This window comes from Macaca fascicularis, chromosome 6, assembly GCF_037993035.2.
Source record: "Macaca fascicularis isolate 582-1 chromosome 6, T2T-MFA8v1.1".
Lineage (NCBI taxonomy): Eukaryota > Metazoa > Chordata > Mammalia > Primates > Cercopithecidae > Macaca > Macaca fascicularis.
The window spans coordinates 138,038,941-138,053,411 of NC_088380.1; the positions used below are offsets into that span (position 1 = coordinate 138,038,941).

Below are 14,471 nucleotides of genomic sequence, written 5' to 3' on the forward strand. Positions count from 1 at the left end.
TGAATTCCTGGTTATCCTTCCACCTAGGCCTCTTGAGGTGCTGGGACTACAGGCATGAGCCACTGCACCTGGCCCAAAGAAGATGTATTTTAAAGGTCTACTATCTATCAGTGAAAGACCACTTATTCTCCTTTAATATCAAACCCTCTTATAAGCCTGAACCTTCAATCGTTTTAATGTGATTTAAGGGAAATCAAGATGGTTAGTTCTGAAGGGTAATCAATGGCAATAAGGTTTTTTTTTCAAAATTATACCTTTATTATTTTAAAAATAAGATATACTCACTACACAACTTGTGGATTAAGCTACTGGAGGACAGGGAGTGTATCTGGCTTTTTCACCACTATATTCCCATATCTAGAACAGTACCTGGCACAAAGTAGGCATATGACAAATTTTTGCTTATACAAGTGTGGAAAATTTAGAGAATGCAAAAACTTGTAGAAAATAAAAGTTACTTAAAATCCCACCATATACAGTTGTTTAAAGTTTATTTCTCTCTTACATATATATTTTATATTACTGAAATATTTACAATATTCTGCTTAAAAAATAAATACTATATTCATTTGTTCATTAAACTTTTCAGGGGAGTCCATCCTCTATAATTGACGTTTTCTAGGATATAGGGAGAAAATATGTAAACAGAGCCTAAAGACAGGGATCCTCAAAGATATTCTATCAAATAATTTTAAAAATAATTTGAATACCTATACATTATAACCTACAGCTATATAATAATTAATTTAACCATTGCTTATCACTGGATATTTTGGTTATGTCCAATTTTTACTTTTATATATATATATAAAAAATACATGTAATATTATATATATATAAAATACATGTAATATTATATATAATATATAACACATGTAATATAAATATATATTATAGTATAAATATTCTGTAATTATATATAACTTACTTATAGACTATATAAGTATATAATTTATATTATAAATGTACTGCAATGAACACCTTTTGAAATAACTCTTTGAGTTCTACATATGTCCTCAGATTAGACACTCAGAAGTGGAATAACAGGTTAGCAGCTGTGAATACTTGGAGGATCATGCTAAGAATTTTAAAATAATTTTCTGGAAATGCTGTACCAATTTACATTCCCACTAGAAGACAATGTTCATTTACCCATATCTCAGCATTAATCAAATGAGTACATTTGATAAGAAAAATCATGAAGCACTTTCTGATGGTAATAATACCTTCCAATTCCTTTGCATCCTTCCTTCACCCATTCACAAGCTGTCACCTGAGCATTTTTGAATGTAGAATTGTCACCTAAATGCTTCAACTGTCAGCAGTTCCCTAGGATGCATTGGTACCAACACACTTTCCTCATTCTTTTTCTTTTAAATGTGTAATAGAGACAAGGAATAAGAAAAATTCTTGATACACATTTTAAACAATAATAATGATATAATTACACAAATATAAAAATATTTAAGAATATTTTAAATCTATTTAATCTATTTAAATTACAATGTATTTGAGAAGTAAAAACATCTGGTTCATTGAATATTATTTATGGAGCACTGACTTTGTGCAAAGTCTACTGTGAGTAAATTTAAAATTAGGGCAAAGCAAAAACAAAAACTTACCTCTTCGGAAATTATAACTACCTCAAACTTGGCATTCATTTAAAACATTTGTATAAATTTCAAAAATCAAGACTTAAAAATCAAGACAAGTTTATGGAAATTAAATTATTTTAAAAGTTAGTATCCATAATAAATGTATATAATTTATTTATTGACATACCTCTTGCCCATCTTCAAGAATAATAGCTCCAGCCTGCTCTACCACTTCAAAAATCATCACTGAACAGAGTTCTCTCCTTACAGACATGGTCATGTTTGCAAAAGCAGGGAGCTGGTGCATAAACTCCAGCAGTTGTTCTATAAGAAAATGGAAATTCTGGTATAAAGACCATCGAGGACTATACCTTAAAAATACAATGAAATCTAGAATTCAATTCCCAATTTCACAATCAACTTATAAATTTATGTTGCTAAAGTAGAGAAATTAAGGTACTATTTGACTGTTGATTTTTAAAATCAATTATTTGATTTATACATATATTCAGACTCATGTATAGACCTGGGCATATAGAAAGATAACAGAATTCACAACCTCCAGAGAGAACAAGGACTACACAGGTTCAGATGAAAGTGGAGAGTGTATCTAATATTCCTAGCCACTCCATGGGTTTAGTTATGGCCTTTGATCTAACAGGTTAGTGAAAAAGTCTTTTGTCTAGTTCTTGTTAAACAAAAGTATTTTAAAATGCCATTAACAAATACCAAAAAGTTATCAAAACAGGGATAATAAATGTGAATTCTAGCTCAAGATTTGTCTAACTAGGTAACTCTCTTTAACCAACAAATGTTTATCAGGCCACTCCCTGGTATGGATATATGTGTAAGGAAGATATAAATATAAGGAAGAAACACATATAAGCAGACAGCAAAGAGATTAACTATAAGGTGCTACATACCCATAGAAAACAGGAATTAACTACATTTTGATTTTTTAGAAGTTTTATCAAAATAGTATAGTATACAAATCTTTATCAGTAAAATTGCACTTTCAATTTCTGTCCAGATAATGTTCATAACATGAGACCACACTGCAGGTTATTTAACTGCATTAGATCTTTAGAATGGCAAGGAATGTTCAAATACATTGATCTTCACTCACATAAATGATTTTTAATAGTAGCAGCATCTTCTAATTGGAATGGTAGCTATTATAACAATGCAATCTAAGAAAAAAATCTTAATTAAATCCTAACAATATATATTTGACACTAAGAGATCTTTGCTTCTTAAAGATAACATTAATAATCTTTAGTTATTATTCAACTTCCCAACTAAAGTAGGGCAACTAGTTTTATAAAAAATTACATACAAAAATTTATAATGTTTTAACAGTACACATGGCCAGACACACTGGCTCACGCCTGTAATCCCAGCACTTTGGGAGACTGAGGCGGGCAGATCACAAGGTCAGGAGATTGAGACTATTCTGGCTAACACGGTGAAACCCCACTGCTACTAAAAATACAAAAAATTAGCCAGGTGTGGTGGTGGGCGCCTGTAGTCTCAGCTACTAGGGAGGCCGAGGCAGGAGAATGGCATGAACCTAGGAGACGGAGCTTGCAGTAAGCTGAGATTGCACCACTGCACCCCAGCCTGGGCAACAGAGTAAATACTCTGTCTCAAAAAAAAAAAAAAAAAAAAAAAAAAAAAAAGTACACACATAACATACAGATATTTAAGCTAGGGGAATAAAAATATAAATTTTAAAAAAATCTGCAAGTTTTTCAAAAAGCAAATTCACAGACAGCGAATACTGTACTATGCTTGTGCTTTAAATGTCTTATAGACATGAGGGGAAAAATCAGTTTAATGCAATCAAAGCTTTTATTTTATATTGTGGCAGCCAACCTCAAAGATGGCTCCCAGTGATCCCTGCCTCCTGATAGTCATGTCCTTGTACGGACCCATTCTATACTGTATCAGAGTTACCTGGTGTAACAAACAGAATTTAGCAGAAGTGATGATGCATTACTCTTGAATACAGATAATAAAAAACACTATGGCATTTGCCTTATTCTCCCACGGATTACTTACTTAGGGGGAAGCCTAAGTTCCCCCTAAGTATGTTGTAAGGACAATTAAGCAGCCTATGAGAGGCCCACATGAAGAGGAACTGAAGGTCATGCACCAAAGGCCATTTGAATAGCTATCTTGGACACAGATTCTACAGCTCAGACCAGGGAAGACCTGGATGGCTGCAGTCCTCTGCCAATTCTGACTACAACCTCATGAGAGATACCAAGCCAGAACCACCCAGGTAAGGTGCTCCTAAATTTCTGACTCACAAAAATTCTAAGATAATGGCTTAACACAACATACATTTATTAAGTTTTAGAATAATTTGTTATGCACCAATAGGTGACCATATAAATTAAGCTACAAATTCTTACTGTGAACACATGTATTTCTTACCAATGTCATCATCAGTTTTGTCTGCAGGCTCTTTCTCAAGACATTCTCGAACAAGATCTCGCCCCTGCAATGGATCTGTTCGATCAATCTCTTCATCTTCCTCTTCGTCATCCTCAGAATCAACAGGTCCTTCTGGAAGACGTGTCAAATCTACATCTCCTACCTCACTCTCCGTAGCCTATCAAAAGAAATCTTGATCACTTACCATTTCATGTTAAAAATACTGTAAGTCACAGTCTGAATTAATCAAAACTACCAATCCCTACAAAATATAAGATTTGGGCAACACTGTATGCTGCATCAAGGATACAATAAAATGATACTTATTTATAAAAGGTTTCTTTCTGCCCCAAATTTACAGGCTCATCTTTCCACAATGTGACAACTAGGTGATAAATCAATGTCAGTAAATGTAAAATGGTCAGGAGACTCAAACATGACTAAATGTATTAATATCTGTTTTCCACCAAACACTTGCATTTCTTAAAAGTACAAAGTTTACTAAAACATGAAGTACAGGAAAGAAAAAGTTTACTAACAATCACCTTATGAGTACCTATTAGTCTATGCTGGGTGTTGTGAAGAAGATAATGTTCTTTCGTCACAGAGGCTTAGGCTTAGTAGGGTAGGTAATCAGATAAATTAGAACAGAAGTTTAAAGTAAGGTAAAGAATAGTACTAAAATGTACTAAAATAGACCCATCGTAAAAGACTGAACAAATACTTTTCATTTCCCAATACTTCACTGTTGGATCTAAAAGTGTGCAAAGAGCTGTGATTTTTGAATCACTCTATAAAATGACCTTATACTTACAACCACAATTTGGAAACATATTAGTCTCACATATTTTAAAGAAACTATAAAATGTTTAAAAACCATAAATTAAAAAGTCATAGAAAATAATGAAAATGTCTTTTAGAAGATAAAATGGTACTAAGTAGATTCTTAAAAAATATTTCTAAATATTATACTCACTTGATTCATCTTGTTAATGAAAAAGCATGGATATTAAAGGCATTATAGAAAAAGTAAGTGAACACACAAGAATTCCATAATAAGCAGAAAGCACTCAAATGAGTATTAGTGAAGACTACAGAATCTTAATTCATTAAGTATCTCCTGTTTTGAACATTTACCCTTTTCTCTGCCAAGAGATCTTTTTTTTTTTCTGTTTTTTGAGACAGGTTCTCGCACTATCACCTGGACTGGAGTGTAGTAGTATGCACTGCAGATCTCGGCTCACTGCATCCTTGTCCTCCTGGACTCAAGAAATCCTCTCTCCTGAGCGCCCTGAATAGCTGGGAACACAGGTATGCGCCACCATAGCCAGCTACTTTTTGAAATTTTTGTAGAGACTTGGGGGGAGGTTGCCCTATGCTGCCCAGGCTGGTTTTGAACCTTGGGCTCATGTGATCCACCCACCTTGGCCTCTCAAAATGCTGGGATTACAGGGTGAGCCACCATGCCCAGCTGATCTTCCTTGTTTTGAGGACTACTTTTCCTCTGCATCTTAAACCCAGGGATTCCAGTGGGAAACAGTGCCCTGTTCCCTAGCTATGTAAACTAAGGTAGAAAGAGCTTTTCTCTAGATTTCTGTACACAATTAGATCTGGAAGCAGAGCATCCTTTCTTATCTGGTTGCTAAATTGGAAGAATCTGAAAGTAGGCAGCCTATAGCCACATAGAAATTCCTTTCTATGGCAGGAGAAAATGAAACCAATAGGCCGGGAAATGGGAAAGGGAATGGGGAGGAGGACACTGAACAAGAGAGTCAAACAAAGACTCGGAGCAACAAAGCAACAGAAACAGAGCATGCAGGACAGAGAAAGAAAGAGCACAGTATGTGTAGCAAAGAGCATTTGTGACAGAAAGTGTCACAAAGAAAGCAAGCAAGGAAAAATAAGCAAGCCATACAGAGCTAAAAGACCAGAAACAGGCAGATGGGGCAGACATACCTGCAAGCATGCAGGTACCCTGAGGCTAGAGTTGCCTCTGCTTTCTCTAGGGGGTCAATAAACTAACCTTTTGGCTTTGCATTTTTTCTTTCTTTCTTTTTTTTTTTTTTTTAAAGACAGGGTTTCACTCTGTCATCCAAGCTTGTGTAGTGGTATGATCACAGCTCACTGTAGCCTCAGCCTCCCTAGTAGCTAGGACCACAAGCACTGGCCTTTTGGCTTTTGTTAACTCAAGTTAAGGCTCTGATAACTACAATTGGAAGAGTCTGGATGTGTTTCCTAAAACCATGTCTTATACTTCCTTTGGATTTCTGCACAGCTTTAAGTAATAGTCATTTAACAATCCAGACTAAATACTCAAATTGTGATCTTTAGACAAGCTAGTTCTTAAGGGTCTGCGACTGTCTGAATGTTTGTATCTCCTCAAAATTCTTTTTTTTTTCTTATGTTGAAATCATAACCCCTAAAGTGATGGAATTATGAAGTGTAGCCTTTGGGAAGTGATTAGGTCATGAGAACACTCATGAATGGGATTAGCATAAAAGAAGCCTGAGGGAGCTCATTCTCCCCTTCTACCCTGTGAAGCTACGATTAGAAGGTACCTCTAACAATCAGAAAGAGGTCTTTTACCAGACACCAAACCTGCTGTTGGTGCCTTGATCTTTAAACTTTCCAGCCACAAGAACAGTGAGAAATAAATTTCTGTTGTTTATAAGCTACCCCTAAGTCTACAGTATTTTGTTATAGCAGCCTGAATAGACTAAGACAGGATCATACAGGGGCAATTTTATCTGATGACTGACTAGTATGCTGAGTTGTTTTCTGGCTATGAAATTATAGGATTTAAATGGAGTATATTTCTGAATAATACATAGAACCACGAACTTGTTTGCAGGTTATAATGCTTTTTTAAAGACAAGTACTTTTAAATTTAAATATGTGTACATGCTAAAAAGACTTTTGAAAAATCTTATTTATATACACTGATTTAATCTAAGAAACAACTGGGGAAAAAACCTAAAGCAGTATTTTCTACACAATTTAATTTCTCAATATGCAGGAGAGCTCCTGGTACATCCCTTTCCTATTTTATCAACTTTTAAGTGTAATCTGCATTAAAAATTCAGGTTTTTAAATCACTGTCTTCATCTTAAGATTTTCATCCCCTGACCCAGATTATTTCAACCTAGTTTCATTCCCATATTTTAGATTATGTTGCATAAAAAGATAGATAGCTCACAACATAAAAAGGCAAGATGGAATTTAGTTATATGGGCAGTAGGGAAGGATAATCATCATCTTCATGAGAAGCAAAGACAACTAAGACGACAGCTCTTTAGGAAGAATGGAAGTCATAGGTTGGGACTTAGAGGTTACTAAAAGAACTTTTTAAGGAACCTTTTCACACCAACTGCAAAGGAAAGAATATAATCTACCCTTACAATTGCCTTTCTAGGCCAGGCACAATGGCTCCTGCCTGTAATCTCAACACTTTGGGAGGCTGAGGCATGCAGACCACTTGAGCCTAGAAGTGTGAGGCCAGCCTGGGTAACATGGAGAAACCCTGTCTCTACAAAAAATATAAAAATTAGTCAGGTGTGGTGGCACATGCCTGCAGTCCCAGCTACTCAGGAGACTGAGGTGGGAGGACTGCTTGCGCCTCGGAGGCAAAGGCTGCAGCGAGCCGAGATCTTGCCACTGCACTCCAGTCTGGGTGACAGTGTGAGAACCTGTCTCAAACACCAAAACCAAAACCCCCAAAAACCCACAACTACCTTTCTTATACCTCTACTTTTTACATAGTAGTATAAAAAGAAAAAGAATAAAATTAGTTAAGAAAATACATTAAACTGGGGCGGAGCAAGATGGCCGAATAGAAACAGCTCCAGTCTCCAACTCCCAGCGCCAGCGACACAGAAGACCGGTGATTTCTGCATTTTCAACTGAGGTACTGGGTTCATCTCACTGGGGAGTGCCGGACGATCGGTGCTGGTCAGTTGCTGCAGCCCGACCAGCGAGAGCTGAAGCAGGGCGAGGCATCGCCTCACCTGGGAAGCGCAAGGGGGAAGGGAATCCCTTTTCCTAGCCAGGGGAACTGAGACACACAACACCTGGAAAATCGGGTAACTCCCACCCCAATACGGCGCTTTAAGCAAACAGGCACAACAGGAGATCATATCCCACACCTGGCCGGGAGGGTCCCACGCCCACAGAGCCTCCCTCATTGCTAGCACAGCAGTCTGTGATCTACCGGCAAGGCAGCAGCGAGGCTGGGGGAGGGGCGCCCGCCATTGCTGAGGCTTAAGTAGGTAAACAAAGCTGCTGGGAAGCTCGAACTGGGTGGAGCTCACAGCAGCTCAAGGAAACCTGCCTGTCTCTGTAGACTCCACCTCTGGGGACAGGGCACAGTAAACAATAACAAACACAGCAGAAGCCTCTGCAGATGCAAACGACTCTGTCTGACAGCTTTGAAGAGAGCAGTGGATCTCCCAACACGGAGGTTGAGATCTGAGAAGGGACAGACTCCCTGCTCAAGTGGGTCCCTGACCCCTGAGTAGCCTAACTGGGAGACATCCCCCACTAGGGGCAGTCTGACACCCCACACCTCACAGGGTGGAGTACACCCCTGAGAGGAAGCTTCCAAAGCAAGAATCAGACAGGTACACTCGCTGTTCAGAAATATTCTATCTTCTGCAGCCTCTGCTGCTGATACCCAGGCAAACAGGGTCTGGAGTGGACCTCAAGCAATCTCCAACAGACCTACAGCTGAGGGTCCTGACTGTTAGAAGGAAAACTATCAAACAGGAAGGACACCTACACCAAAACCCCATCAGTACATCACCATCATCAAAGACCAGAGGCAGATAAAACCACAAAGATGGGGAAAAGGCAGGGCAGAAAAGCTGGAAATTCAAAAAATAAGAGTGCATCTCCCCCGGCAAAGGAGCGCAGCTCATCGCCAGCAACGGATCAAAGCTGGACGGAGAATGACTTTGATGAGATGAGAGAAGAAGGCTTCAGTCCATCAAATTTCTCAGAGCTAAAGGAGGAATTACGTACCCAGCGTAAAGAAACTAAAAATCTTGAAAAAAAAGTGGAAGAATTGATGGCTAGAGTAATTAATGCAGAGAAGGTCCTAAACGAAATGAAAGAGATGAAAACCATGACACGAGAAATACGTGACAAATGCACAAGTTTCAGTAACCGAGTCGATCAACTGGAAGAAAGAGTATCAGCGATTGAGGATCAAATGAATGAAATGAAGCGAGAAGAGAAACCAAAAGAAAAAAGAAGAAAAAGAAATGAACAAAGCCTGCAAGAAGTATGGGATTATGTAAAAAGACCAAATCTACGTCTGATTGGGGTGCCTGAAAGTGAGGGGGAAGATGGAACCAAGTTGGAAAACACTCTTCAGGATATCATCCAGGAGAACTTCCCCAACCTAGTAGGGCAGGCCAACATTCAAATCCAGGAAATACAGAGAACGCCACAAAGATACTCCTCGAGAAGAGCAACTCCAAGACACATAATTGCCAGATTCACCAAAGTTGAAATGAAGGAAAAAATCTTAAGGGCAGCCAGAGAGAAAGGTCGGGTTACCCACAAAGGGAAGCCCATCAGACTAACAGCAGATCTCTCGGCAGAAACTCTACAAGCCAGAACAGAGTGGGGGCCAATATTCAACATGCTTAAAGAAAAGAATTTTCAACCCAGAATTTCATATCCAGCCAAACTAAGTTTCATAAGTGAAGGAGAAATAAAATCCTTTACAGATAAGCAAATGCTTAGAGATTTTGTCACCACTAGGCCTGCCTTACAAGAGACCCTGAAGGAAGCACTAAACATGGAAAGGAACAACCGGTACCAGCCATTGCAAAAACATGCCAAAATGTAAAGACCATCGAGGCTAGGAAGAAACTGCATCAACTAACGAGCAAAATAACCACTTAATATCATAATGGCAGGATCAAGGTCACACATAACAATATTAACCTTAAATGTAAATGGACTAAATGCTCCAATTAAAAGACACAGACTGGCAAACTGGATAAAGAGTCAAGACCCATCAGTCTGCTGTATTCAGGAGACCCATCTCACACGCAGAGACATACATAGGCTCAAAATAAAGGGATGGAGGAAGATCTACCAAGCAAATGGAGAACAAAAAAAAGCGGGGGTTGCAATACTAGTCTCTGATAAAACAGACTTTAAACCATCAAAGATCAAAAGAGACAAAGAAGGCCATTACATAATGGTAAAGGGATCAATTCAACAGGAAGAGCTAACTATCCTAAATATATATGCACCCAATACAGGAGCACCCAGATTCATCAAGCAAGTCCTTAGAGACTTACAAAGAGACTTAGACTCCCATACAATAATAATGGGAGACTTCAACACTCCACTGTCAACATTAGACAGATCAACGAGACAGAAAGTTAACAAGGATATCCAGGAATTGAACTCATCTCTGCAGCAAGCAGACCTAATAGACATCTAGAGAACTCTCCACCCCAAATCAACAGAATATACATTCTTCTCAGCACCACATCGTACTTACTCCAAAATTGACCACGTAATTGGAAGTAAATCACTCCTCAGCAAATGTACAAGAACAGAAATTATAACAAACTGTCTCTCAGACCACAGTGCAATCAAACTAGAACTCAGGACTAAGAAACTCAATCAAAACCGCTCAACTACATAGAAACTGAACAACCTGCTCCTGAATGACTACTGGGTACATAACGAAATGAAGGCAGAAATAAAGATGTTCTTTGAAACGAATGAGAACAAAGATACAACATACCAGAATCTCTGGGACACATTTAAAGCAGTGTGTAGAGGGAAATTTATAGCACTAAATGCCCACAAGAGAAAGCAGGAAAGATCTAAAATTGACACTCTAACATCGCAATTAAAAGAACTAGAGAAGCAAGAGCAAACACATTCGAAAGCTAGCAGAAGGCAAGAAATAACTAAGATCAGAGCAGAACTGAAGGAGATAGAGACACAAAAAACCCTCCAAAAAATCAATGAATCCAGGAGTTGGTTTTTTGAAAAGATCAACAAAATTGACAGACCGCTAGCAAGACTACTAAAGAAGAAAAGAGAGAAGAATCAAATCGATGCAATAAAAAATGATAAAGGGGATATCACCACCGACCCCACAGAAATACAAACTACCATCAGAGAATACTATAAACACCTCTACGCAAATAAACTGGAAAATCTAGAAGAAATGGATAATTTCCTGGACACTTACACTCTTCCAAGACTAAACCAGGAAGAAGTTGAATCCCTGAATAGACCAATAGCAGGCTCTGAAATTGAGGCAATAATTAATAGCCTAACAACCAAAAAAAGTCCAGGACCAGATGGATTCACAGCTGAATTCTACCAGAGGTACAAGGAGGAGCTGGTACCATTCCTTCTGAAAGTATTCCAATCAATAGAAAAAGAGGGAATCCTCCCTAACTCATTTTATGAGGCCAACATCATCCTGATACCAAAGCCTGGCAGAGACACAACTAAAAAAGAGAATTTTAGACCAATATCCCTGATGAACATCGATGCAAAAATCCTCAATAAAATACTGGCAAACCGGATTCAGCAACACATCAAAAAGCTTATCCACCATGATCAAGTGGGCTTCATCCCTGGGATGCAAGGCTGGTTCAACATTCGCAAATCAATAAACATAATCCAGCATATAAACAGAACCAAAGACAAGAACCACGTGATTATCTCAATAGATGCAGAAAAGGCTTTTGACAAAATTCAACAGCCCTTCATGCTAAAAACGCTCCATAAATTCGGTATTGATGGAACGTACCTCAAAATAATAAGAGCTATTTATGACAAACCCACAGCCAATATCATACTGAATGGGCAAAAACTGGAAAAATTCCCTTTGAAAACTGGCACAAGGCAGGGATGCCCTCTCTCACCACTCCTATTCAACATAGTGTTGGAAGTTCTGGCTAGGGCAAATAGGCAAGAGAAAGAAATCAAGGGTATTCAGTTAGGAAAAGAAGAAGTCAAATTGTCCCTGTTTGCAGATGACATGATTGTATATTTAGAAAACCCTATTGTCTCAGCCCAAAATCTCCTTAAGCTGATAAGCAACTTCAGCAAAGTCTCAGGATACAAAATTAATGTGCAAAAATCACAAGCATTCATATACATCAGTAACAGACAGAGAGCCAAATCAGGAATGAACTTCCATTCACAATTGCTTCAAAGAGAATAAAACACCTAGGAATCCAACTTACAAGGGATGTAAAGGACCTCTTCAAGGAGAACTACAAACCACTGCTCAGTGAAATAAAAGAGGACACAAACAAATGGAAGAACATACCATGCTCATGGATAGGAAGAATCAATATCGTGAAAATGGCCATACTGCCCAAGGTAATTTATAGATTCAATGCCATCCCCATCAAGCTACCAATGAGTTTCTTCACAGAATTGGAAAAAACTGCTTTAAAGTTCATATGGAACCACAAAAGAGCCCGCATCTCCAAGACAATCCTAAGTCAAAAGAACAAAGCTGGAGGCATCATGCTACCTGACTTCAAACTATACTACAAGGCTACAGTAACCAAAACAGCATGGTACTGGTACCAAAACAGAGATATAGACCAATGGAACAGAACAGAGTCCTCAGAAATAATATCACACATCTACAGCCATCTGATCTTTGACAAACCTGACAAAAACAAGAAATGGGGAAAGGATTCCCTATTTAATAAATGGTGCTGGGAAAATTGGCTAGCCATAAGTAGAAAGCTGAAACTGGATCCTTTCCTTACTCCTTATACGAAAATTAATTCAAGATGGATTAGAGACTTAAATGTTAGACCTAATACCATAAAAATCCTAGAGGAAAACCTAGGTAGTACCATTCAGGACATAGGCATGGGCAAAGACTTCATGTCTAAAACACCAAAGGCAACAGCAGCAAAAGCCAAAATTGACAAATGGGATCTAATTAAACTAAAGAGCTTCTGCAGAGCAAAAGAAACTACCATCAGAGTGAACAGGCAACCTACAGAATGGGAGAAAATTTTTGTAATCTACTCATCTGACAAAGGGCTAATATCCAGAACCTACAAAGAACTCAAACAAATTTATAAGAAAAAAACAAACAACCCCATCAAAAAGTGGGCAAAGGATATGAACAGACATTTCTCAAAAGAAGACATTCATACAGCCAACAGACACATGAAAAAATGCTCATCATCACTGGCCATCAGAGAAATGCAAATCAAAACCACAATGAGATACCATCTCACACCAGTTAGAATGGCGATCATTAAAAAGTCAGGAAACAACAGGTGCTGGAGAGGATGTGGAGAAATAGTAACACTTTTACACTGTTGGTGGGATTGTAAACTAGTTCAACCATTATGGAAAACAGTATGGCGATTCCTCAAGGATCTAGAACTAGATGTACCATATGACCCAGCCATCCCATTACTGGGTATATACCCAAAGGATTATAAATTATGCTGCTATAAAGACACATGCACACGTAAGTTTATTGCAGCACTATTCACAATAGCAAAGACTTGGAATCAACCCAAATGTCCATCAGTGACAGACTGGATTAAGAAAATGTGGCACATATACACCATGGAATACTATGCAGCCATCAAAAAGGATGAGTTTGTGTCCTTTGTAGGGACATGGATGTAGCTGGAAACCATCATTCTTAGCAAACTATCACAAGAACAGAAAACCAAACACTGCATGTTCTCACTCATAGGTGGGAACTGAACAATGAGATCACTTGGACTCAGGAAGGGGAACATCACACACCGGGGCCGATCATGGGGAGGGGGGAGGGGGGAGGGATTGCATTGGGAGCTATACCTGATGTAAATGACGAGTTGATGGGTGCAGCACACCAACATGGCACAGGTATACATATGTAACAAAGCTGCACGTTATGCACATGTACCCTACAACTTAAAGTATAATAATAATAAATAAATTAAAAAAAAAAAAGAAAAAAAAAAGAAAATACACTAAACTATTAAAATATTAAGAGTATACGAGAGCATAAGGTGATAAAATAGAAATTAAGAATAAAAAAATAAGACTGGTCAAAAACATGCTAGGAAATTTAAAAGGATTTTTTTTAAACTTACATTAAAAAAAAAATGTAGAGACTAATTCCTTGATTAAACAAAGGAAACCCAGGTCCTTAAGAGAAAGGTAGATATGATTACGACTACAGGACAAGAAGTCACCGCATGATACTTCTGAAGATGCCGTTCCTGGGCAGAAAGTTTAATGCTATAAGTTCCTGGGCAGAAAGTTTAATGCTATAATAATTAGATAAGAATTTTTTTCAACGTAATATCCACAATGTTCAGCATACAATAAAAACTTACTACATAAGTGAAGTGGGGAAATGTGACCTATAAACAGGAAACAAATCACTATAAAGAGACTCGATAATGAAAGTAAGAG

The 14,471-nt window shown here is 38.0% G+C and overlaps 1 protein-coding gene across 14 annotated transcripts in view; it reads right to left on the reverse strand.

The window, feature by feature from the left end:
• The window catches only part of RAPGEF6 (Rap guanine nucleotide exchange factor 6), a 215,714-nt gene that overhangs the window by 84,497 nt on the left and 116,746 nt on the right, over positions 1–14,471 (reverse strand). For 13 of the 14 annotated variants that reach the window (XR_012414050.1, XR_012414051.1, XM_073994153.1 and 10 more), the window contains 2 exons: positions 4,035–4,212; positions 1,783–1,919 (listed from right to left, as the gene is read on the reverse strand). Coding sequence is in view for 11 of the 14 variants with exons in the window: in XM_073994153.1 (XP_073850254.1) it covers positions 1,783–1,919; positions 4,035–4,212 (315 nt within the window). In the remaining 3 variants the exon portion in view is untranslated. Of the gene's footprint in view, positions 1–1,782; positions 1,920–4,034; positions 4,213–14,471 lie in introns of those variants that run through there. The other variant, XM_073994157.1, reaches the window with a different exon arrangement.